Source organism: Martes martes, assembly GCF_963455335.1.
Source record: "Martes martes genome assembly, chromosome: 7".
Classification (NCBI taxonomy): Eukaryota; Metazoa; Chordata; class Mammalia; order Carnivora; family Mustelidae; genus Martes; species Martes martes.
In genome coordinates this window covers 100859656-100884356 of record NC_137894.1, presented here as the reverse complement: position 1 = coordinate 100884356, position 24701 = coordinate 100859656, and the positions used below count along the sequence as shown (strand labels likewise).

The window sequence follows — 24701 nt, the reverse complement described above, 5'->3', positions numbered from 1 at the left end:
CATCCAGACTTGGGCAAAGATGCCTGAGAAGGAAGGGGAAACTTTGTTCTTTTAAGGCACTCAGAAGGGAAATGAAACCAGAGACCTGGGGTAATCCCATTCTCTGTGTCAGTCCCACGTTATTCAAGGTAGTTAGAAGAAAAAAACGTTTGGCACAACTCACTCTGATCTCAACTATGTCCAATCTGAACATGTTCTTGGTGACTTCTAAACATGACTTGGTGCTTCTAATTATTAACTACTAGAAGTTAGCTGATGTATTACCAGACTGGACAACAGACAACCAATCTGTCATAGTCCAAACAACCCCTTGTCCCACAGATGGAGGGAGGAGGCAGGAAAAGCAAAGGCAGGGACCCAGACTCTTTGGGGCCTTGGTCAGATGTTCTTTCTAGGCCACTCTACCTTGAACTTAGAGCATGCACCTAGGTATTACCTTTTTCATCCTCTTTCTCACTGAGCCTTATTTGCCTTCCAGTTATTTGCTGGTCCCCCACCTCCTACTGGACGCTGAAGACAAGAACTCAGCCTTAATCACCACGTAATGTGGGCCAGCGCCTGGCAGTTCCTAGAACAAGGCAAGCTACTGGGTGGGGATAGGTATGGGTCTGAACAAAGTCTGTCTTGAGCTGGAACTTCAGGTTCCATCTGGGGCAAATTCTCAGGGAATGGTCACCTGCAGCCCTTACCTGAGCCTCCAGCTGGCACTCGGTGAGGGCCATCATTTCCTCGTAGGTCATCTGGGAGAAAAGCGCGGCGTACTTGTGCAGGCGGAGGCTTTTTAACCAGGCTGGAACATCTGCGGGGCAAGATGCGTGAGAGATGGGGAGAGAAATTGAAAGGGAACAAGAAGAGATGACAAAAGATGTGGGAATAGAGAGCGGACAGGAGGGTGATGGTCAGAGGGGAAAAAAGAAGAAAAAAAACCCTTTATGTTACTACTTGTTCAATTCCATTTTGGCAACAAATTATGGACTTCGAAGTCTTGGTCTAGCCCTGACATTCCCACTGTCAGGCTCCCTTCTTCTACTTTAGACTAGGAGTTGCTACGTTGGGGTCCACGGGCTGCAGGGCATATAGGAATTCCCTAGAATTATATCCCAATTTGTGAATATAGGAGTAGTCTTCTGGACAGAGGTCATCCATAGCTTCCATAAGATCCTCAAAACGGTTCATGACCAAAAACATGACAAAAACCACTGCTTTGGCCAGACTATTTCATTCCTCCTTTGGAAAGAGGTGACTTAGAATGTTAAAACTACATAGGACGAGTCTTCCTCTCCAAGATTTCCTTCTAGGTTCAGTGTAGCTCTCCATGTGTTCTTTCTGCCACTTCCACAGAAAAGAGCTCACCCAGGCAACCCTGAGAGTCCATGGGTGGAGTTGCTGCCATTCTTAGCCTAATCTTTCTTCTGCCTTTCTCCGCCCCAGTGGGAGCAAGGGCATCCTAGACTCCAAAACCTTCACTCCAGTGTGTGTGTGTGTGTGTGTGTGCGCGCGCACGCGGTGACCATTTCTCCAGGCCATGGAATGTGTCTGGATGTGTCTCAGACCTTTTCCTTGAATATTAACTACAGATATACCAGGACTGGAAAGGCCCCCAAATTGGCTAGATCATAGGATAATAGAATCTCCAAAGCATATCTGAAATAAGCCCACATTTTGGATTCTAGAGTTGGGAAAATTAAATAGTAACTGCATCAAAATCCATGAGAATTATCACCTTGCTAAGTTCAACCAAAACAAAGCACTTGCCCCTGCTCTTTTAATTCAGAGTTTTTGAGCAAATAGGATCTTTGAGAATTCTGTAGAATCCCCTTCCCCCACCCTTCACTCATTTCACAGATGGCAAAGTTAAGTCATTGTCTAGGTCATGGAGCACGTATGTGGTGAAATGGGGCTAGAATCAGGCCTCCGGCCTCCTGGCTTTTTCCTGCCTGTATCAACTTCTTGTGAGAGGAGGACCAAACAGCCCATCAGTGGTAGGGCTGGGGAAACAATGACATCAAAGTACTTTGAAATGTTAAAGCACTGGGTAAATGTTATTCACATCTCCTATGAAGTATTATCCATTACTAACCATGTTGATCACAAGATGCTGTCTATTGTGCCAAGTGCTTTATTCTGAGGCACTGAAGAACACCCAGAGTAAGTGGGAAACTTCCAATTTCCAATTTTTAAAGTAGTTAACTGGGATAGATGAAGAAAACTGGCCCACTCTGTAATCAGGCCCAGCCTCCCCACAGAACCTGACCTAAGCTTATGGAATGTGGGTATTTGATGATCTCCCAAAATTCAAAGATCACAAGGGGAGGGTAGGCCTGGTAAGGCTACCTTGTGATCTGCCGTACCGTAAAGGCTGAAGAAGGGGAACCTGTAGAGAAACAGAACTGGATATCCCCAATGCCTTTTGAAGACCAAACTCAGTCATTTCAGGCAAGAAATCAACTTGATTCTGTGCTTCTAGGCCCTTCATTCTACCATGACAAGCAGAGAGTCCCTCTGGGACCATCAGGAACTACAAAGAGACAAGGCTTCCCCAGGCACATAGTACCAACTGCTTAAGTTCTCCTTGACTCAAACTGTGGTTGCATAGATTCCAGGCCCTGCCAGCTCAGGTTCTGGTACTTTCCCTCCTGTGGCATCCTGGACCCATCTTACCAGACTTCATTCTCCACCATGTTTTTTTGTTGAAACAATGCTGATCCTTCTGCAGTGTGAGCAGCAAATAACCAAAGCTCCAGCTTTGGGGCCAGTGACTTGTCAACACTTTGGCCACAGGTTTCATGTTGGCTACTCATGTCTTTGAAAAGCCCCTACTTGCTGCTCAGAAAACTCAGTGATTCAGCAAAGTCTGGGTGACCCCCATGGCACACTTGGGCACAATCTGTCACAGAGCACGGAGCATCTCATGGGCCAGACTTTTCACCGATGCCCTAGTGTTATCAGGCAAAAGCCACTCATGGTAAAACAGAATCCTGAGCTACTAAATCATGTCAAAAAAGTGGGCATTTTATAAGCCAAGAGGGCAATATGGTGCTTTGAGAGTTGGGGACAGTAGGGTGCAAATCTTGACTCAGCAAGACTAGCACTCCAGTCAGTACTAGCTCCTTTCTAAAAAAGATTTGGACAACTAGAATTCCTGTCAGAGGGTTGGAAGAGCCTGCCTCACCCATTTAGTGAAAATGTGGGCCAGAGGCAGTTGTCTTCCTACCAACTTCACAACATGGTGAGTTAGGCCTTCTGGAGAATTTATTTGTGTATATCTTCCAAGTAAGCACCCACTGGCCACTGTTCCCTGAGGCAGGCACATGCTGACTCTGCTTGTACGGCAAATGTCTCCAAGCCTCGCTCAGTGCTCCATGCTTAAAGAGCTCTCCTTCCTCAGACATGAACAAAGAAGAGGAAATCCCAGTTCTTAAGAAAACAGCCTACTAATCTTTCACCCCCTGCTTGGAGACAAGGCACCTTCTTTTGCCAGGGATTAAAACAAAACTCCATTAAAAGGGAAAAAAAAAACCAGAGAGGTGAGCACCCACACCATTCCATGCCTCCCAAGCCAGGAATTCCAACAATTTGGATGCTAGATTCTGTTAAGACGCTACCCAGAGATGAAGCCTAACAAAAAGTTCAGATCCTTTCCCATGGTCCAGGTGCCACAGGTGGATGCAAAGCTGAGAACCATCTCGTATAACCTCAGACATTGTTTCTTCATTCTGAAGAGCTATGGCTATGGTTGAACGAAAAGACAAGCAGGAGTGTTTCTTGAAGGTGCTGATACATGATCAGGGGGATGCACGCCTCCTGGGCTCCCGGCTCTGGCTGGCACACAGCCATTTAGCCTCCACTGGGCTGCTTCTGTTGGACTTAACAATGGAGGTCTCAGACTAGAAAATCACTTTCTTACACAGTGTGAGAAAGATTAAGATGCTTTTGCTATATGCCAGGTTGACTTCCTTGTCACATGTGAACATCCTGATATTTGTCCACTCAACCCTTATTGAGTGTTTTCTATGGGGGCCAAGCATGTCCCTGCCATCAAAGAAATTTTAATCCAGAGAGAATGACTGACTCAAACAATACATTTATAACAGTTGTAGAACAAGTTCTAGGTCAACTCCAAGTTCTAGGTGGGCACAGAACAATGAGCATTTTGATTTCACTTGGGGAGTGAGGGATAACTTCACAGTAGGAGCAGCCTTGAAATCACTGGGCAGACCATGATGAGGAAGCCTCTCTGGAAGCAGGAACAGCATATTAGCAAAGCACAGAACCAAGAGAGCATTTGGGGTCAAGCAAACACTTGAGTGGGTGATAGAGAATGGCTAGTACAAGGTGGAGCACACAGGGCCTGATGATTGAGATCTGTAATGCTGAAACACAGAGGGCAGACCTGGTCTTTGGTGATGAGGACCTGCTGAAATCTGAGCAACAGAGGCACAATCAGATGAGGATATTAGAAAGATGATGGCTGTCCATGTAAAGGCTGGACTGGAGGATGTGGGAATGGAGACCAGGAGATGAACTGAAGCCCTGGGAGACGGCTTGGAAGGGCAGTGGCAAGGAATAGGATAAAAATGGGTGTATCTGAAGATCGGGGAAGAATAGGGGAGCCACAGATTTGGGGTGACAAGGGAGAAATGCTGAGCTCCACTTCATGTCAGCTGAGTATCACTGCCTTTGAGCCATCTAGGTGAAGAAGTCAACAGGACAAGATCTCTGAAGAGAGGTCTGAGCGGGAGAACTTGTCAGCAGCGTATGGTGGTGGACTTTAAGCCATGGAAGTGGTGAGATCAGTCAGGGAAAGAGCATGGAGTGAGAAAAGGGGCGAGCCAAGATAGAGCCTTGGGAGCATGAGGTATTTCGGGGAAGGGATAAGAAGAGAAGCCCATGAAGAAAACTGGGAGGACAAATCTGAAGGGTAGGTTCTGGGAGAAAGTATCACCATTCATATGCAGATGGTGGGTCCCCATGCACAGTGTCCATCCTTCATGAAGCTCCTTCTAGATCTTGCTGCAGTCCACAGTGGTTTATCTCCACATGGCCATTTTTGGTAATAGCGCTACACTCATCTTTTGTACGCTCTGTGTTTATGTGCTGGTCTTTACCAATGGGTTCAATTTCCAATTATGTTGGTTTCTATTTCCCTTTTAGAATTTGGACAAACCAGCCACAGAGAAGCTTTGTGGCACGTACAACAGCTCACACAGAGGCTGGGGTCCAATTAGAACCTGAGCTGCTTTTTTCAAATGTTTGCTGCCAGAATGGCTGCGTATACCATTCAACGGGCCATGCGTCAACTGCCTCACAAACAAAGAGGCTCCACAAGAATGAAAGATGGAACCAATACTGCAGAAGGGCTCAATATGGGAAGCCTTGTAAGGGCAGGGAGTAAGGCGCCATTGGAAGAAAGAAACATGAACAGCCTTGATTTCCACAATAAGCCTCACCCATGGTGGTCCTGATACCTGCAGACAGGAGAGCAACTTCCATTCACCACAGAGAGCCGAGCTACTCTCAGACAACTCTCTCTATCCCCCCAAGATACAAGTACATCCTTGGTCTTTGAAGGAGAGAAGAGGAAACCAGCTGAGTGAGGGTAAGAAGAGACGTACTTTTCAGTGTTGAAGTGAGAGGGCAAAGATTCCTTTCAAAAACAAAGCAGAAGTCCAGGAACAGCATCAATATTATGGAAGCCTGTCTACTTTTGGCCAGAGCAGAAGGAACAGCCCAATGCTGCTCTAGCCTCTGAGCAAAAGAAAGACTTGGGAGCTGAGAGTGTGCTCCTCAATCCTGGGAAACGTCTGCTGTGGCCTCCAAGAAGGGCTCACATTGATGGGGAGCCTGTGTGGGTCTCAGAAGGAACAGTTTGAGTAAAATACCAACTTAGACTGTTCAGTTACAAACACAGGGATTAAATTTCTCAATGTTTCTATGAGCTGTGACACTCCTAAGCGGTGTTCTACATGCAGCTTGCTTTGCGTCATTAAGTGGCGGCTGGGTTCCACGTGGAAAGCTGCCCTCACCAAGCCTGCACAGTTCTTCAAGCACCACAGCTGAAGACCTATGCTTGGTAAGGAATGGTAGTTAAAACACTTCTATCTTTTAGAATTTGGGGGAATCCTGAAACTTTGCAAAGACAATGGGCCTCTGGCCTACCTGAGAAGAGGGGGCACAATCTGAGCCCATGAGGACCTACCCATGCAGGATATAGGCTGGCATTTGAGAATAAAGAAAGTGAAGGGAATTTACTAACTCTTGGTCTTCAAGTTAGATGAATTCAAGACAGTGTCTAGAAAGTCAACATTCAGAACACGGCGGCTTGTTCCCATGACAGCCATGCTGAGAAGAGTCCTGGCCACACTCCCAGCCCATCACTCACACCCTTACGACCCTCAGAAATGCTGGATTCACCACTTTTCTCACAAAGCTTTATCATAGGGTTCTTCATCTTAAAAAGGATCACACTTCTCAATAATTTTTCTAATCACATTCTAAGAGGCAGAGAAGTTCAAAGGTTTACATTTCAAAACCAACTTGAAACCCCAAACTGGCTACTTCAGAACAGGCAACGCATTTCCTTCACTGTGAGTGAAAAAAAGTTTACTTCAATTTCATTGAAGACTCCCTAGAAAAGGCAACCAAGCCTACATTCCCAGTCCCTGGTCCCCTCCACTCTTAACTGCTAGATTTCTATCAAGGTGACTAGAGCCACAGGTTTCTTTTGATCTGTATGATGTCTGAATACAAACAATGTAACAGTTTCCATTACCTCCATATTTTGAATCGACAGAACACCACACATTGTAAGGCAACCCAGTCAACGTCCACTCCTGATGGTGAGGCTGAAGCTCATGTCAAGTGAAACAGCCCCCGACCTCCATCCCTCTCGCACTGACAGCTGCGACGAGAAAGTCATGGAGCTTGTCACCCTTAGGAGCCCAATTCTATGGGCCTTACTAGCCAGAAATCTGGAATGGAGTCTCCCCCACCAGCTTCCCCACAGAAAGTCAGAGTGCTAACCTGTGCAGGTGGGGAGAGAAGCTGGGGCTTAAGGAGACGGGCCAGGGAAGAACATGGCGCACCGAGGTCTGGCTCAGCTCCTCAGAGTGTCCTGCTGGTTTCCAGACTCACCAGTCCCCACACTGGCCCCGGATCTGTTTCTTCTCCTCTGTTCTCTTTGCTATAGAGGACACCGAGGGCTATCCAGCTGCCCCGGCAGGAACCTGGGCATCGTCCTAAATTCCTCCCGCTCCTGCGCAGTCTACTTTCAAGAGGACACATTCAGTTCCAAGCTGTCTCAATTCTCTCACACGAAGACCATGACCACACACTTCTTGGAATCCATTCTCACTGCTGCTTGCCTTGGTCCCATCTCTGTTTCCTCCTCCACTACTAAACAGCCCCCACCTCTCAGCTGGTTTCCCAAACCAGAATCCCCTGCTCCTCCTCCCTTCCTATGCCCCCCTCCCCGACTTCCGCTGGGGTCCGATTTCTTAGGAGGAAAGGTAAGCAGGTCGTTCTGCTGCTAAATGCCCTTGACAGCTTCTATGAATGCCAAACCTTTCGCAAAGCCTGGCTTTCCCCTCTTCAGACTCCTTCCCATGTCCTTCTGACCTTCAGGCTATAGGAGGTACTCGGTTGATCTGTCTCATCACCATGCTTTTCTTGCATCCTTTTCCCTCTGCAAAGAATGCCCTTCCCTCACCTTATGTATTTGGCTAACATGTAATTAGGCTCCAAGACTCAGGTCCAGGCCTCTCCTCCTTAGGAACTTTCCTTGACGTCTCTCGACTTGGCATCAGGGCCCTCCTTGGTGCCTACCCTGACCCAGGGCAAGTCTCCAAAGACAAGACAATTTCACAGCTGTGCACCTGCGTCCCGTCCCTGTTTGTTGCTCATGGGATGGGGACTCCCATGAGGCAGGTACCATCTTTTTCTTCTCTGTCTCCCCAGTAAACTAGTCCAAAGCCTCTCTTAGCAGGTGCTTAAAAGCCAACTGACTTGATAAGAACTAAAGTAAAACCTATGAACCAGTCTTTCTTCCCTTCTCTCTGCTTCCATAGAACACCGACCCACCACCCGTTGACAGCCCTGGCCTTTTGAGAAGTCTTTGGATGTCATGTCTCTACATTATTTCTGAGAACATGATGCTGCTATGAGGGGTAGATGTGTTTCCCCAACCAACAGACTTCTGCTCGTCTAGGTTTCTCTTCCTTCCAGGAAATTAGGGGAATGTCTTTTTTCCTCCTCTGGGCCACCTAAAGGCTTTGCATGAGAGAAGAGGCAAGAGAGCCGAGGGAAAGGAGGGTATTATGATTGAGGAGCAACCTGGGAATCATGAATCTTTCCCCTGGGATAAGTCACAGTGATGTTTCTGCCAACAACGAGGACAACTGAATTTAGAAACCCCAATCAGCATATCTGGGCCAACAGTGTATAACCAGTAGCCTCCACAGGGCATGTTAAGGGGGAAACTCCTGTTCCTGTTGTTTCCTACTTCTGTTTGTTAATTTCTCGTTGAGTAGCTGATCCCACCCCTGCTTCAGCTTGAGATTAGTCTAAGATCCCTACCCGGAGGGACAGCCAATCTGGGCTTTGGAGCTGACTTACATCTTCAGGATGGTATTTACTATAAAAGGAAAAACAAAGCAAAGCAGGCAGATGATGTTACTCCCCTGAGAGCGCAAGCTGGTCTACTTGGGAGAGAACTTTTCGACGATCCCAGTCAGGGTGCTGACCCCAAAACAAAAAGAGGGGCGAGATCGATGTTCATGAAAAATTCAAAAAAGAAGAATACTGGGCTGTGAGATTTATTTCACACTCTTGACCCAAGAGGCCCATTCCTAAGGGACAATTCGTAGCCAGGCCTGGCCAGTTTGTCCAGATGAAAAGGAAGGAATAGATGAACACCGTGTTTCCACAAGGTATGCACAGCTGTTGGCAAGAAAGATGAATTCACACTAAATTAAGCCCAATTATGGCGACTTTTTATTCTTTCCCCAAGGTGCAGGGAGAGGGCTGACACGCATCCTCTGGAGATTTGGAACTCCTCCAAATTCAACTACAGATTCCTTGTTGTTTCTGTAAACCAGGCTTTTAAAAGAACTTTAGAAAAATAGCAATTTACTGATGGCATCCTCAGGTGGACCAGAATGTAGCCTAAAAGGGTTGATACTCCTGCCAAAAAACCTGGTTACACGGAAGAAGGAGATGTGGATCTGAGGGCAAGAGCTGGCTCTTTTTAGAAGCACTTCGTTTGATTTCCTATTTCATTTCTCAGAAAGTATGAATTAATTTGGAAACTTAAACCGGTGTCTGCTCTCGGACTTGGGAATCAAACGAGAAACTCTTGGGCTGAGCCTGGTGAGGGCTGCCTCCTGGGCGCTGTCCTGGGAGGCCACCCTGTACAGGCTTTGCTGACAGAGTTGCCTTCTCGAGAAGACATCTCCAGGCACCGCTGGGGGGCTGCCTTTGGCCCCCAACATTCTGGGAGGCTGCTGTTTCAGGATTGGACGTTTCTATGGTTTGACCTATCAGCTGAACTGCAAACATACTTTTCCCACAAATACAACTCTTCGTTGTTTCTCCTGCCTTCTTTCAAATATGTTTTGCCCTCTAATTTGCTACGGACTTTATATTTTGAATCCTGATCCAGTTCTTTGGGAAAAGGACAGTTTGCTAGGTCAGCAGAAGGTGGGTGTATATAGGAAAGAGTCTTCTGTTTTCCCTGGTCACCAAATCCCTTGGGCCTATAAAGAAAATCTTGGATGTAAGAGCTTATCTGCGTCACTTTCTGACTGAAGGATCTCTGAGGAGACAATTCTTATCAATTCTAAAGAAAAGAATAGAAGATGCTTACATAGGGGATATTCCCTGAACTTTGGAATATTTTGGCTTTTATTCTAAAACAGCAATAAGAAGTTTATTTGGGTTTTCTGTCATTATTCTTTTCTCACCTCAAAACAACAGCACATGATGAGCATACCTTTGCCTACTTTGGGAGGGTGTTGAAGGTATACATTAAAGCTGAAAGAAAGAATGAATGAATGAATGTACAGAAGAAAGGAAGGAAGAAAAATAAAAGGAAGAAAAAGGAAAGAAAGCAGACCTCTAATAACCAGACAGGACTAGCATTCCTCTCTGGGAGATGTCTGTATCCCGGAGAACGACCTTCCTGTAGGACCCTCCTTGCCCTTGAACACAAGGGCCGAGGCCTCCTTCCCACAGTCACCGATTAGAACCACATGTACACTTTCTTGGAAATGTGCCGCCCAGACACTCCACTTGGCCTGGGAAGAAGCTAGTCCAGAGGAACAGCTGGCCCTGCCTCCCCCGGTCCCTCGGGTACTTGGAGGGTCCCCATGACAGATGTCCTACGGGCTTACCTAAAACATGGCTGAGGCTCATCCGTTACCCATCACCTGGGGCTCAGCTGCTAGAGCACAGAACCATGTAGCATGAACTCAGAAATGAGTTTTGCTAGGTCTCCAAAATTATGACACATTCCCTCGAAAACTGTGAAAGAGAAAGAGGACACACATCCCCTCCATGCCAAAATGAGCCATTGTTTGTGCTGTCTGTTAAACACCTTTAAAGACCCACTTGTATCAGCGGAAGAAAGCATCAAGACACATCCCACTCACTCTGGGCACTCACCATGGGATGGGGGTGGCATGGGGAGCATACAGGCCTGCCGCTGAGGGAAAGGAATGTTCAAGAAAGGCACCAGGGAAGGAACTTCCAGCAGCTTTGTTCCCCTAATGGGCAAATTCCCTGCGTCAGCCTGGTGGTCTCACACAACTGGCCCCTGGGTGGTCATGGGTGTCTTTCTGTGCCACGCTTCCATGGCGGGGAAGGGACTTGGTGGAGAGACTCCTACAAACACATCCTTCTCGAGGGAAGGGTTGGAGACAGCCAATCCTCAGGACTCTGGATGCCAGCAAAGAGGGCCGCTCCCAGAGCCCCCTGCAGTACTGTACTCCCAGAAGCAAGGCTAATTACTGTTTCTCCATCTAAATTTGTTATTCCTGGGTCTCTGACGAGCATCTTTCCCCGAGGACTTCCCAGACTTTGAACAACTTGGCGTCTAAAAATACAAAACGCACGTATCCTCTTTGAACGTGTCGTGGGTAATTTGGCAATCTCTGTCTCCTGATGAGTAGCTTAAGAGGAGGCTAGATTTACAGGGCAATGTACAAACATTTATTTATGCTGCACGAGAAGGCCTGTATCACTGTATGCGAATCTGTTCTCAGGCTTAACACCCCGACATAGATTCTCAGTGGTACTGTTTTCACATCCCTTAAACAGGTGCAGAGGGAAGGGTTTAAAAGTTTCTTTGCATATCAAAAGAAAAGGGAGAGAGAAAGGAAGCACAACTACCATTCTGCATTAGGAGAGACTTAAAAGAAAGAGCCTGTAGTTTGTGTTGCTGAATTATTGACAGTTCCCTGGCCACGGCCAATGAGGTAGAAGGCTGGAGGAGCTCAGCGCCTCTCCAAACAGGACAGGCTGAGCAATGTACGTGCACAGGAGATCCTAACGCCGTTAGCGGTGACTCATTTAATTGCCTGCAAGTCACCGCATTTAAAAAAAAAAAAAAAAAAAAGAGTGTTGACCTCTCCTGCTCTGGTTCCTGCTTCCCAGGTTTTGGCAAGATACCCTGGAAGGGGAATCGGAGCCCTTTCTGCCAGGGTGGACCCTGGAGCTCTGCAAGGGCTGGGTCAAATGCACGAGCCTGGGGAGGGGGCTGGGCTCCTCTCTCGCTGACTACCTACCTCTCTTTTCACCCTTCTGACTCTAAATAAAGGGACAGACTCTATTCCCAGTGGTTTCTCGTTCGTCACTCACCTTTCATACCACTACCTTCTTCTTGGAATGTGTTACGAGCAGTGTTCTGATCTTCTAAGTGTTCACTCCCACCACTTCCTGAAGAGGCTACACTGCTTTGTGGAGACAGGGGGGCATGATCGGATGGGAGGCACTGGGGTCCTCTAGCTCGTAAGTCCTCATGAGACATCCATCCGTGGCCTAGAGGCTGGTTTGGCACATTCATGGGTGGGGTAAGGGACACAGATCGTTTCAAAGGGCTGTGGTGTGCCTGGCCTGAGAGAACTGGAAAAAAAAATAAAATGAAATAGGTTATTCCCCCCCCTTTAGCCTGGGCCACAGAGAACCCACAATACCTTTTAACCCTGAGAAATGACGCTAACTATCTGTGGTCCCCGCAGGCTGAATACAGGCCTGGCAGGGGCCTTCCCTTCAGGTGGTTCAAAGGGATGTGTCTGCACCTCTTAGTGGGTTGGGCTTCCCCAAAGAGGCTAAACCTACAGGCCCCGCCCATCTGGCCTTCACCTCTGTGGGTCCGGGTCTGGTTTTCATTCTAACTCTAGAAATCAGGATCCGTGGCAGGAGGCCTATAAATCAGGCGAGGCTCAACAGCCTGGCAAAGTGGCCATGGGCCAAGAGCGAAGAGAACATAGGCTGGACATTTTCTTTTTCTTTTTTTTTTTTTTGGAAACACACAGAACCCGACATTACCCATGTCATTGGGGGTGGACTCCTTGAAGGGCAGGCAGGCTGGTCACTGTTTGGGATCTTGGCTGGGCTGGATGAGAAGGTGGACTAGGCCTGGCAGCCAGGAAGCAGAGGAGCCTCTCAGTTCTGGAGGGGTGCGGGCTCCTCGGGGGCCACAGGGCGCACACGGACCTCAGGGTGTGTGCGGGACACGGGCAGCTGTGTGTGAAAGGGCCGATTCTTTCCCCGGGCTTCACAGGTTAATGCCAAACTTCACACTGACAACACTGCCAGGTAACAAGGCCTTCATTCAGAAGCCGGTGGGGCGCTCACAGCGGGCTGGGGACGGTTTCCACCCGCGGGATCAACACTTCCCCCCGGTGGGCCACATCTGCACGGCCCCTGTTTTCCACGTCTCTTCCAGAAAACGAGGAAAAAGCAACACAACTCCTGTAACTAGCCAAACTCAACTGAGGTCATTTGAGGGAGGGATTTCACCCAAATCAACGCCCGGGGAGCCGGCATTACCCTCGGTTGGTTTTTCTGGGCGTTTAAGTAACTTTACAAAATAAGTCTATTCATAAGATTCTCTGAGGCCCGCTTCCTGACAGGTCTGGGGTATTTTGACTGCAGCCACGCTCACATGGAATTGAGCCACATGCATTTTTAAACATTTTTCAGGGAAGCCATTAAGTTCCATCTCGGGCCTTATCCCCTACAGTGAGGTTTTGCTCTCCCAGGCCCGGAAAAGCTCTTCTTGGCTGGTGTGAACCTGTGTTTTTTAGTAAGCAGAGCTGGCACCACAGTGTAAGAAGCACCCACGCCACAAAGACCTGAGCAGCAGACTACCTTGCCCCCACTTCAAAGAGAAAGACCAGAGCCAAAAGGCTGGGTGTTCCAGAAAGCATATTTGGGGGCAAATGGTGGTGTGGGAAGGTAGTTCGTGGTCAGCTGGCTTCGACCAGGCCTTGAGAGCAATGGGGTCACATCTCTGTTGTGAATGTTTCCTTCCATGTGGCTTCACGTGGCCAGAAGGGAAACAACTTGTGTGAAAGAGGGACAGCCAGAAGGGCGAGAAGCTTCTTCATTAGCAGAACAGGGAGGCGAAAAGGGTGCAGCCCGAGTGTACCATTTGTAACCTGAGAGATTCCCACCTGAGGCAGATTCTATCAAAGGCAAGGAATTATCACTGGACTTAAAAGAAAATGCAAAGGGAGCTTTGTTTAAAAAAAATTGGTTTTGATCCTAACAGGCTGAAACAGTTTGCCTTTCCACTAAATAGGCTAGGGAAGAAACTATGGAAAAAGGCTCCCTGGAAAACGCATTGCTACCTGGTTGGATCAGAATTACCAAGAGAAAAAGAAAAAAAAAAAAAAAAGCAAAAAGGAAAAAAGTAAATAAAAAGGAAGCAGCAGCAAAAATGAAGAGAGAAGCCAATGGGGCGGGGGGGAAAAAAAAGGCAGACATCCAGAAAATCCATTTCATGCCTGTCTAAGTATTTATATAAAATTGGGCAGACTTGTTGAGGGCTCACTGAGTGCTGGAACAGTCCAGCTTACACATCTTAGCTTTCTGATACCTTGGCAACCGTTTCAGACTATCTATCTGGTTGATGCTCTGAATGGTGCCAGCCAGGTGTGCCTCAAGTGGAAATGGGAGTTCCTCTTCACAGCCAGGATTAGAGGTAAACCCCACACCATAAAAACAGGCTAAAGAGAGACACCCAGCTTTGAACTGGCAGAACACTTAGGACCTAGCTTGGTTAGAGGCAACAAGTGAACATGTAATCATGGGTGGGCACACCACTAAGAGAATCCCCTTCTTTGGGTGCTGACAACAATACCCCAAATATGTAGGAGTTGAATTCCATTTCTGGATGGAACCCATTTGCATCTTTCCACCTAAAGTTTTCTTAAATGCCACACTACCTCCCCATCGATGGGCATCCTTGGGGAGGCGTGTCGATCGATATCTGAGGAATCTACCGGTTATTGAGAATGGAACAAGATCGTTACCTAACTTAGTGGGACTTATCGGGTTTTACTCATAGATAACTACACCCATGTCTTCATATATCTCTGAGCTTGACTGACGTCACAGGGAATATAGCATCCACTTGGCCTCTGCCTCTAATAAAAAATCAATTATAGCCGAGGGAAAACCAGGGCCTTTTCCCAGTAACTTTCTACTGAAGGCCCACCCTGTCTCTATCATAAAGACTCCCGCGGCTGGTACCCAAACAGCAAGGTCTCCTTAGGAGTCAACCTCCTATAGCAACCAAGCAAAATGCCTCACACTAAGCTTCTGATTTGCAGAGATGGCCATGTGTTTAGATCCAGGCATGGGACCCACCCCAGTAAAAGTGAAGTCATGCTGGGCAAATTCCTCATTTCTCCAAAGAGAACGAGGCCCAGAGGCAAGACCAGCTCGTCCTCCTGTGTGAAGGAGACAGAAGCAGGTGACAGGTGACCTGCCCAACATGCCATTTTGGGGCAAAGACAATTCTTCAGGTAGAGATAGTAGGTAGAGGCTTGTTCCGCAAGGCCAATTTTAGGGTTACTTCATGTTCGGCACAAAGTGGCAGAGGCAATGATCAATGCCATGGGCAGCATGTAGGCAAATAGGCCTCACCGCTGTGGCATGAATGAGGTGGCCAGGGGCACAGCGCTGATGGTCGTCCCCTCACTCCATTTTTTTTTTAACCAAAGAATTCTGACGTGGTGATAAATAGAGGGAAAATGGATATTCAAGCAAAAGTAAATACCTAAATAAAAAACTCCTTTTTCCTGTGAGTAGAGAGGCAGAACAGTGAAAACAGTCTTCTGGTAGCTGTCCCAGAATGACTCTAGCTAGAGGCAGACCTTTAGAATGACAACAGTCAATGTTTCATTCAGACTTAAGCTGCCCCTGGGTATCCGAACCCTGCAGAATTAAGTACACCTTGGGGGGAAAAAAAATCTCAATATAGATCAGAAATCAGCAGGTTGGGGCACCTGGGTGGCTCAGTGGGTTGAAGTCTCTGCCTTCGGCTCAGGTCATGACCCCAAGGTCCTAGCATCGAGCCCCACATCAGGCTCTCTGCTCAGCAGGGAGCCTGCTTCCCTTCCTCTCTCTCCGCCTGCCTCTTTGCCTGCTTGTGATCTCTGTCTGTCAAATAAATAAATAAAATCTTAATAAAAAAAAAAAAAAGAAACCAGCAGGTTCCGGCAGAATCAAAGTCCTGAATTTATATTGCATTCGTGACTTTAGAACAGTGAGAGGCGGAGGGACAGCATGTTTCTGGGTGGATTTATTATATTGAAAATCCTACTAAAAATTACCCAGGGGACCAAGGTTGTGCCTCTTTTGCCCTTAAAAAACTGAAGCTAAAACTTAATATAGTGTAGAGTATAAATTCAATATTGTTTATTATTTTTGTAAGGAAATAGAGGTTCAATATTGCTTACGTCTTCTTACAGGAAATTTCAGGAATGTCCACATATCCACGTATGTACACATAGGTAGGCCAATAGAATACTGTGATTTGGGAGGCATTTATAAATTCAAGTGAACCAAAAAATAAATAACAAATATTGAATAAGTCTAGTTGAAATATGGAAAAAAAAAACAGCTAAAAATAATCTTGTGACAGCCATGGAGCCGTGTGATACGGGTAGAGAGGGTCTTATCATCTGGCAATAAACTCTGCCATACCATTCTTGGCTAGCCAATTTCTCTGACCTCATTTAACCTTATGATTTCTCTTTCATCTCAAAACATGTTTAATGAGACTCCTGTCAACGCCTTTTTAGAGGAAAACATGATACCTGGCTCTGGGACCTATTCTTTTAAGTATTTTCTTGAAAGCCTGGAAATCAGATTTTTTTAACCCCTTTCCTTTGACCAAACTTGACTTCAGCTCAATTTCAGCTCAAAATTCAGTGACAGGCGTTTGGGGACAGACTCTTTTAAGAAAATTAGGAATAACTACTTTTTCTGCTTTCTAATGTGACAAATATTAGGGTTTGCAGAAAGAGGAAGTTTGGGGATACTGGGCCCACGAGCTCTTTGGTTCACAGTTAGGTTAAGCATTATACCTCACCGTGGAGGAGAGAAGAGATCCCTACAAGCAAACAGTACAGAAAATTGGACTCCACTGTCAGTGAAACTTTATCCTCACAAACTTTAATGGACATCTTTCAAAGATACATTGCATACTTCCCTGTCCTCCTTAAGCTTATGCATTGAATGCAATTTCTGCTTTAAAAATTATTGTTAGGAGCCTAGATTCATAACATTTCAGAGCTGGAAGCCCCCTGAAAGGTAATTCAAGAATTCCTAAGTCATGAGCTCTGGGCCCCTGGGGACTGAAATTCCCTTAAAATCTCTGTGTGCACTACACTTTGCTCATGGATGAAATACTGTGTTGCAAATAATCTTTATATATAGGCAGAGTATGAACATTAATGAAAGACAAATTAATTTACATGTTGCTGAATTCATAGCTTTTTTGGTCTTTTGGCAGATTCAGGGTACAATTCTTGCTTTGTGGGGACCCCGATTTTTTTATATGTTAACAACAGAGCCCCAAATTCAACAAATGGTAGAGACGACTGCTGTTCTCTGCTTTGCTGACTGAGGTTTTCATGGGCAGTAAAGGCAGCCTTGGGCACTGTTGTGCTCAAAGTCCCCGGCATGTCTCTCATCATCAGGATATTCCCTCCAATCCTGTCCACCAGCACTCTGCATTGCTACTATGTGTTTCCACCTCCTTACAGTCTTAACATTTCGTTCTAGAGTTTATAATCTAGAAGCTGACTTCTTTTTGAATAAGGGCATTAAGTGTTCCCATATTCCTAATCGTGCCCTCTTTCCTCAAACCAAAGTTTGTCTTCTCAACCCAAACTTGAGTTCTGTCTCATCACATCCCTGTGAGTTCAGATGGGATTGGAAATTTTCATCTTTTTTACTCCTCAGGCAGTCTCTCAATTTCTAATTCAACAAGCTGCCCTTCTCACAGGAAAACATGTACTTCCTTAAAATTTCCAAATTCTAGATGCTCACGTGATAAAACTTGACAGAATTGCGAGTAAACTTGACAAAAATAACTCATTCCAATTTAGGGATTTGAAGAAGTAGAATGAGGAAACCAAACATCAGCATATGATTTTAAAATATTAACTTCAAATTCCTTTCCTAAATTAAAAGATCCTAGGCTATTCCCTACTCTCAGGACACACGCTGGGCATGTCAACACAGTGTGACAAAGCCTAGGAATATTCTACGTGTGAGCTGCTAATGGTGTAACTTTAACATTGTCTATTAGACCTACTCCCCAAAGAAATTCCGAGTATCCACAGAACCTTTGCTGTATACAGCAATCATATAATTCTTACATTTTGCTATAGGGGATGGTTTGATACTAGTCTAGTTTAAAGGAGAAAAAACTCAACCCACTGCCAGCTACAAAATAGCTTCAATTATTGTTTCAAAGTTACTGGGGGAGCGATTCTGATCATTTCTTTAGATTGAAGGCCTGCTTCCCAGGCATTTTTCAGGTGCCATCCAAGAATTTCTCGAGAGTGCTTTCAGGGCATCTAAGGAACTGCTACTAAAGGCTTTCCGTTTTCAAAGAGTAGAGTTCTGTTAACACCACTTGTTTGAATGATTCCAGACATTTGCTTAAAGGAAAAAAAAAAAAAAGCCAGCATTTTCGAGGCTCAGTGGCGAAATGATACTAGGGCCTGGATTCCTCTTCTTTAGTTGGTTTTGTGGGGCCACAACCCGTAACCCGAAGCCCTGTAGTGGGAATCTTTGGGGAAGAAAAGATTAATAGTACTGCAAGAATACATTAAAAAACCAAACCAAACAAAAACAAAACCAGAGTGTTTGATCAGTGACATCATGCAGAAAAAGACAAAATAACACCACTCACATTTACAGCCAAGTACAGATTGGTGTAAAAGGAGGGGGAAGGGGTTATTAATTACTCAGGTTAAAATTAACATGCTCTGCCATCATTGCTTCAGGGAGCAAATCAAAAGCCCATCTAGAAGGTTTCATGCCTCAACTCTGCATGCTTGCTCTCTGCTTCTTGTTCAAAGGTTTGGAAAACCAGTGCTTACAACATCTGGACACCAGAAGATGATTCCCCCAAAACAGCTTCAGACTCCACCTCATTCTGGGGGAAGAGGAGAGAACAGGCTACAAAGCAAAAGACGTGGTCGGTGGATGGGGTGTTCCCGACGAGCCCAAAGGGGAAGCCACACACTCTCAGGAAAGAGAAAATGTACACTTGCCTAAGCAACAAAACAAAACAAATGGAGACTCTGAAAGAAGAGAAAACCGCAAAGAACATCGCGACGAGGTTGACAAATACAGCGCGCCAAATCTCTTTTTCCCTATTAAATCTCATTTTCATACAGCATTGAAACAAAAGCATTCCGATGCAGGGAAAAGCACCTGGAGAGGCTTTTTCAATAATGCGAGCCCTTGTCCCTGATGTCAGCTCTTATTACTCTCCGGACGGCTCAGCCTTTGGGCAGAGGAAAGATGTATGCTTCTGCCTTCACGTTATCACTTAAACATTTGAGCTTTTAAGAAGTAAATTAGGATGTTTCTGGCGGACTTTTATTGCTGCATTAATCTCTGGTACATTTCATTTGTCCTCTTTTGTCAGTTTCTATAATGGCAAAACTGGGTGACATCCAGTAGAAAATCTATTTTAGATAACGGCTATTTGACTTGTATTGTCATTATTTACGAAATAAGCTAGACAAGAAGCCAATATATACATTTTATAGAAATTGGTTGGGTCTCACTCACAAGCTTAACTTCAAATCAAGCAGTCCTAAGAGGAAACTGCCCAAATCCTCTCATTCCATTCCATCAAAACCAATGACATCAACCATGGAAGTAAATCTGACCACCGAAGCAGATGTTGAAGCCAATTCAAGGGACTGCGGGATCAACCCAGCTACTTCTGAAGTTTCTGTATGTTGGGTTAACTTCTACTTTCCTGTATTTTGTTTCTTTTCCTATCTACATTTATACCTACATGCGTTCAACCCTGAGGCTTGTCCATGGAATTTCTACCCACATAGAGACTTGAAGAGATGAAATCCAGAAAAGAATTTAGACAGAGATGCAGAATTTGAATCATTTTGTTGACGACACCAAGTAGAGTAAATAATTGAGTCAAGCCAGTGGCCAGGAGTGGATTCAAGAGGGCATGTCCTTTTCCATTTTCCAACGTATCCATAAAAATGCCCCCAATCATTGTGTTTCAGGAAGAAAGTGGAGACACTCAGAAAACTAGATGTTCGATGAAAAAACATCTCTCCCGCCCCTTTCTTAAAAGACAGCTGTCAAACTGCAACCGCTCACATGCCTACCCAGGAGGTCCTTCTTAGCTTTACAAAATGCAATATCCATCCTGTGTTTAATGACGTCGGGGCTGCTCACGGAGCATTGGTACCAGAAAAGCAATCCTGATATGGAACTGCAAACAGCCGGAATTTCATGATTGAGCAACTCAGACCCTCTCAGAGCATCAGTGGTCCCAAGGCCACAGCAGAGTCGCTGAACAAACAGTCAATGACTTCTACAACCTGACACAGCAAACAAGTCTTCTCCAGAGGAGAAGCAGGTCAATCCCTTGAAAGGGGCTCACAAAGTCTATTTTAAAAACCTTGTCTATGAAGGCAAAGTCTGATGCTGGAACTTCAGGGCTCCCAGATAAGAGGCCGGGAGGCTTGTAAATGTCATGGCTCTCATTAGGCAAGGACTGGAATCATTAGATGCCTAAGTCCTGCCTTCGGGGCCTCAGCTCAGCCCCAGCCAAATGCACTACCCGTGCCAGGATTTCTCTGGGCGTGAAACTCTGAACTTTGCCTTGATCAAGCAGAAATCTTTTTTCTTCTCTTTCTAGTGCTAGGAGAAGGGTGATAAATAATTAGGATGTATTATGTGGTCCTAATTCTTAACTTAGTTACTTGATAGAAGAATGAGAAATGGAGTTTCTCAGCATTGTGACTCGTGGGGCAATTTACTGATTAGGGAACTGGTTCTTGTTTTCATTAAAGCATTCAATCTAAATGTCAAATGTAATAATACACATAAATGACCATTCAAAAACCCCACAATTTGAGCTTACATGGCTAATTAGATGATTTTTTTGTTGTTGTTAATTAAGAGAAATTGGATGGTTTAGGCTCTCCTGGCTTCTTAATTATGTTTGATTGAATTCACCATGTGATTCAAGACAAGCTATCGAGGCTTCACACATCCCAATTCCCACTTTGCTTCACCTTCCGTATCTTCTCAGATTCCAAACTGTCACAGCCAGCTCCGGTGGGTGTTGGAACGTGGTGATATTGGTACTGTGTTTGTAAAACTGATTTACTGTGGCCTGTAATTACACATACCGATTTGAATTTTTGACTCGACACTGCATTTTTCACTTAAACCATACTGTTCTTCTCTACCCCAGAGAAACAGCATTTACGTAATTGCTCTCAACTCATCTACTTGGGTATTATAAATCAGTCTTGCAATAAAAGACTTCCAGAGACACTGCAGGCACGAGGTTGCTGGCATAATTCAGCCCCCGGGACTGTTCTAGTTTAAGGAGAAGGAATCGAACAGCATTCATTTCTTATTGGAGATGAGATGGGAAGGGCTGTATGGGGACTTTGGATCCGGGCGGCAGAGAGAAAGGGGCCATAGGACAATCAGGAGGGCTGGGCAGAACCCAGGCAGCCAGCTCAGATCCATAGGTCCCCTCCCTTTGCTCCTCGCCGACTGTCCCACATACTGTATAACGTTTGTGGGGTTCCCCTCACCTGTCCCACAAACTGTATAACGTGTCGTCTGTTCTCCTATTCTGTGTCTTATCTGCCGTGGATCCTCCATATTCACAGATTCCATATTTGTGAATTCACTGATTTGCTAAACTTTATTTGTAGGCCCCCAAATCGACAATTGTCTCATTTTCATGGTCATTCGTGGACGTGCTCAAAGGGGCAACAAATTGGAGTCCCTCATGCACAGACTCCCAACTGAGGCTCTGCCTTCCTGTATTGGCTTTCATCCTGTAAGCAAGTGACCTTTTCCAGGCCTGTGTAGGGTCGTGGTTTTCTCACTCTGGTGTTTTTCTTTGGTGATTTTTCTATTTCTGATGGCCCCAAGTACGGCAGAACTGAGGTGCTCCCTAGTGTTCCTAAGTGCAAGAAGGCTGTGATGTACCTTACAGAGAGAACACACGTGCTAGATAAGCTGCACTGAAGCGTGAGTTATAGTGCTGCTGGCCTTGAGTACAAGGTAATGCATCAACAGTACATATGACACAAGATGTCTTTAAACACATATGAAACAAAGTAATGTACTGATCGGCGGATGAAAATGTGAGGCTTGCAGGAATGTCACCCTCTATCTCCCCTAGAAGCAATGGTTCGGGATTTGCTAATTGAGTGTTCACAGTGGTTTTATAGAATGTAACTACTGCAAATACTAAGAACTCGCTGTGTGCATATGTTGATACCAACTCTTCATCCAAATGCTGAATACAAACTCCACCTCCCATCCTGGGACGTGTTTATCACATTTGCCACATTTTTTTGCCTTAGGCTAGTGGTTCTTCACCTTGGCTACACAGTCAACCTTGCTGGAGCCTTTAAAAAAAACCTGATGCCCGGGTCCCATTCCAGACCAAAGAAAGAGACAATCTCTGTAGTGGGTTAGAGCATTCGTACTTTTTAATGCATCTGAGGACATGTAATGGCTAGCCAGGCTGAGCACTACCATCTTAGGCTACCTTCTGGCCCAAGGGTACCCCCAAACTGGGTCCGCCATCCTGGACATTGCAAATTTCCCCAGGTTGGATGCCATTTCTGCCTGGTCTTAATAAGATGCCCACAAACAATGGATATCTTGTTTCCTTTTCAAGTGGCTTTTAAAGGACAAGATACAAATCTTTTCTTTTCCTACCAAACAAGTCTTGTTTGCTTTGGATTCACATGTAGAATTCTGTTTGGGCTCTTCAGCTCAGGATTTTATCACTCTCGCCCTGCCCTCCAAGTAAAATAAATAATATTTTGCTTCCAGAATTCCAACCTGAAGGATACCTGAGCAGAAATTTCTGAAGACTCCTTAGACACATGTTTTTACTCCTGAACAAGAGTGCCTGCTTCTTGCTGTGGCCATTTTGCTCTTGCTGAGTAAGAAGAGAGGATCAGGGGTCAGCGGGAGGCCCTCTCTGAACTCTCTAAGTCTGGAAATTTCTGCTGGTGAAAGCAGAACTGATTTACAAACAGCAAAAACTGTGTTCTAGATCTATGGACTAGCAGCACTGACACCACCTGGGAGCTCTTTCCTTTTTTTTTTTTTCCCGCAGAAAGGCTAGACTCTCTTGCCTTACCTCCCACCTACAGAGAACCACGATCTGATTTAAGATGCCAGGGGTTTGTGTGCATATTTAAGGTTAAGATACACTGCCTATGTACCTAGTTCTGACCTGCTAGCTTGACACCTGTTCTCTTGATGTTGGGATAGGCATCAACCGCACAAAAAGCAGCCTGCTAGAGAGAGAAGAATTTGGGGTTTGTGTAATAAGTCATATAACCTTTCTGTGCCTCAGTTTTCCCCAATATTAGATATCAAAGGATACAGTGTGGGATCGTTGGGAAAAGGCCATTTAATGTACATAAAGGGTTTTGGGAAAAAAGAAAAAAAGGTTTGCAAAGTGTAAAGTGCTACAGAAATACCAGTTATTAGTTGTCAGAGTAAGAAAACCTCAAATGGAAACGAACACTGCTAATGGAAAAATCAACTCAAAGTGTTGGCCAATCTAATGACATTCACGGATCATTTTCAGCGTATTATGGACAGTATGAAAAATATCTCTGATTATTGATAGTGTTTCACAGATTAACAAGAGATAAATTTCCATCATGGTCTGCGCCACATCAAAAGGAGTATCTTCCTTGCTCTTTCAGAATCCTTACACTGACAAAATTTTCTCTGCCCTAATCAGAATCCTCTTCCTTTGATTCTGACTCAACTTGGTCTTTCCTTTCCTCTCACACGTTTTATTTTTTTAAGATATATTTATTTTGGAGAGAGAGGGAGTGAACGAGCGAGAGAACACACAAGCTAAGGGAGGGGCAGAGAGAGAGATTCCCAAGCAGACTCCCCCATACCCCCCCGAGGGGAGCCCAATGCAGAGCTTGATCTCATGACCCTGAGATCGTGACTTGAGCTGAAATTAAGAGTCAGACATCTAACTGACTGAGCCACCCAGGTGCTCCTCCCCTCACACATTTTAGTGTTCATGTTTCGTTTCTATTTTCTGGAGGGTCAGGGCATGTGGCTCACCTTCTTTATCATTAGATTTCAGTGCCCAGAAATCATCATGAGACCCTCTCTTTCTTTGTCCTGATGTTGGTAAGCAACACTGATTGCCCAAAGTCTTATTGAAAATGCTAAGTACTGCCAGTATATTTAGAAATTCAAGCTACAAACCTATTATGTGGCTGGGTAACACTGAGTTCTTCATATGCAAAACAAGGGCATGGACTAGATGACTTAATTAACTCAGCCATCAGATACGTGTTGAGTGCCTACCATGTTTCATGCTCTAAAAGCTGAGGGCACAACATTGAAAAAGCCATTACAGCCCAGTGGATGCTCTTTCAGCCCCTCCCTGAGCCAACCTTCTGCAATGGTATTAGCATATTGATGCAGTGCCATTCTCATCTGGACAAGGTATTTCCCCCACATTATGTATTTCTGCATATTTTTAAAAAGTCTGCCTTGTAATACCAATAGAACAGCCAGCCAAGGGTGTCAGGGTGAAGGATCTGCCAGCTGCTCACCACAGGCAAGGGTCTGGAGAAGGGAAGGCACTAAATTTTATCATCCTCCCCACTCCTGGCTCATCCCAACACTCATTTTTCCCCGCACATTTTAGGATCTCACGAAAGGGTGACTGGATGAATGAATGCCCTATCTCCTGACTCTGCTTCTCTCTTACCTGCCCCAGGGTGGGGATACTATACTGTCATTTCCACAAATGCAATCTAAAAGACCCATCCCTAAGAACCACTTTTTCTGGTCTTTCATTCTCTGAAGAAGAGACCACATGGCAGTGAGCACGGTACCAGCTACAATTTGCCAACGCCACTAAGTGTCAGCTACAGATTGAC

General features: G+C 45.5%; 1 protein-coding gene across 1 annotated transcript in view; it reads right to left on the bottom strand.

Annotated features, from left to right (window-relative positions):
• SAMD4A (sterile alpha motif domain containing 4A) overlaps window positions 1-24701 on the bottom strand; it is a 206189-nt gene that overhangs the window by 38311 nt on the left and 143177 nt on the right. Inside the window, exons 4-5 of the mRNA XM_080809589.1 lie at window positions 11854-12117; window positions 690-799 (exon numbers count right to left, since the gene is read on the bottom strand). Of these exons, the coding sequence (XP_080665715.1) occupies window positions 690-799; window positions 11854-12117 (374 nt within the window). The remainder of the gene's footprint in view (window positions 1-689; window positions 800-11853; window positions 12118-24701) is intronic.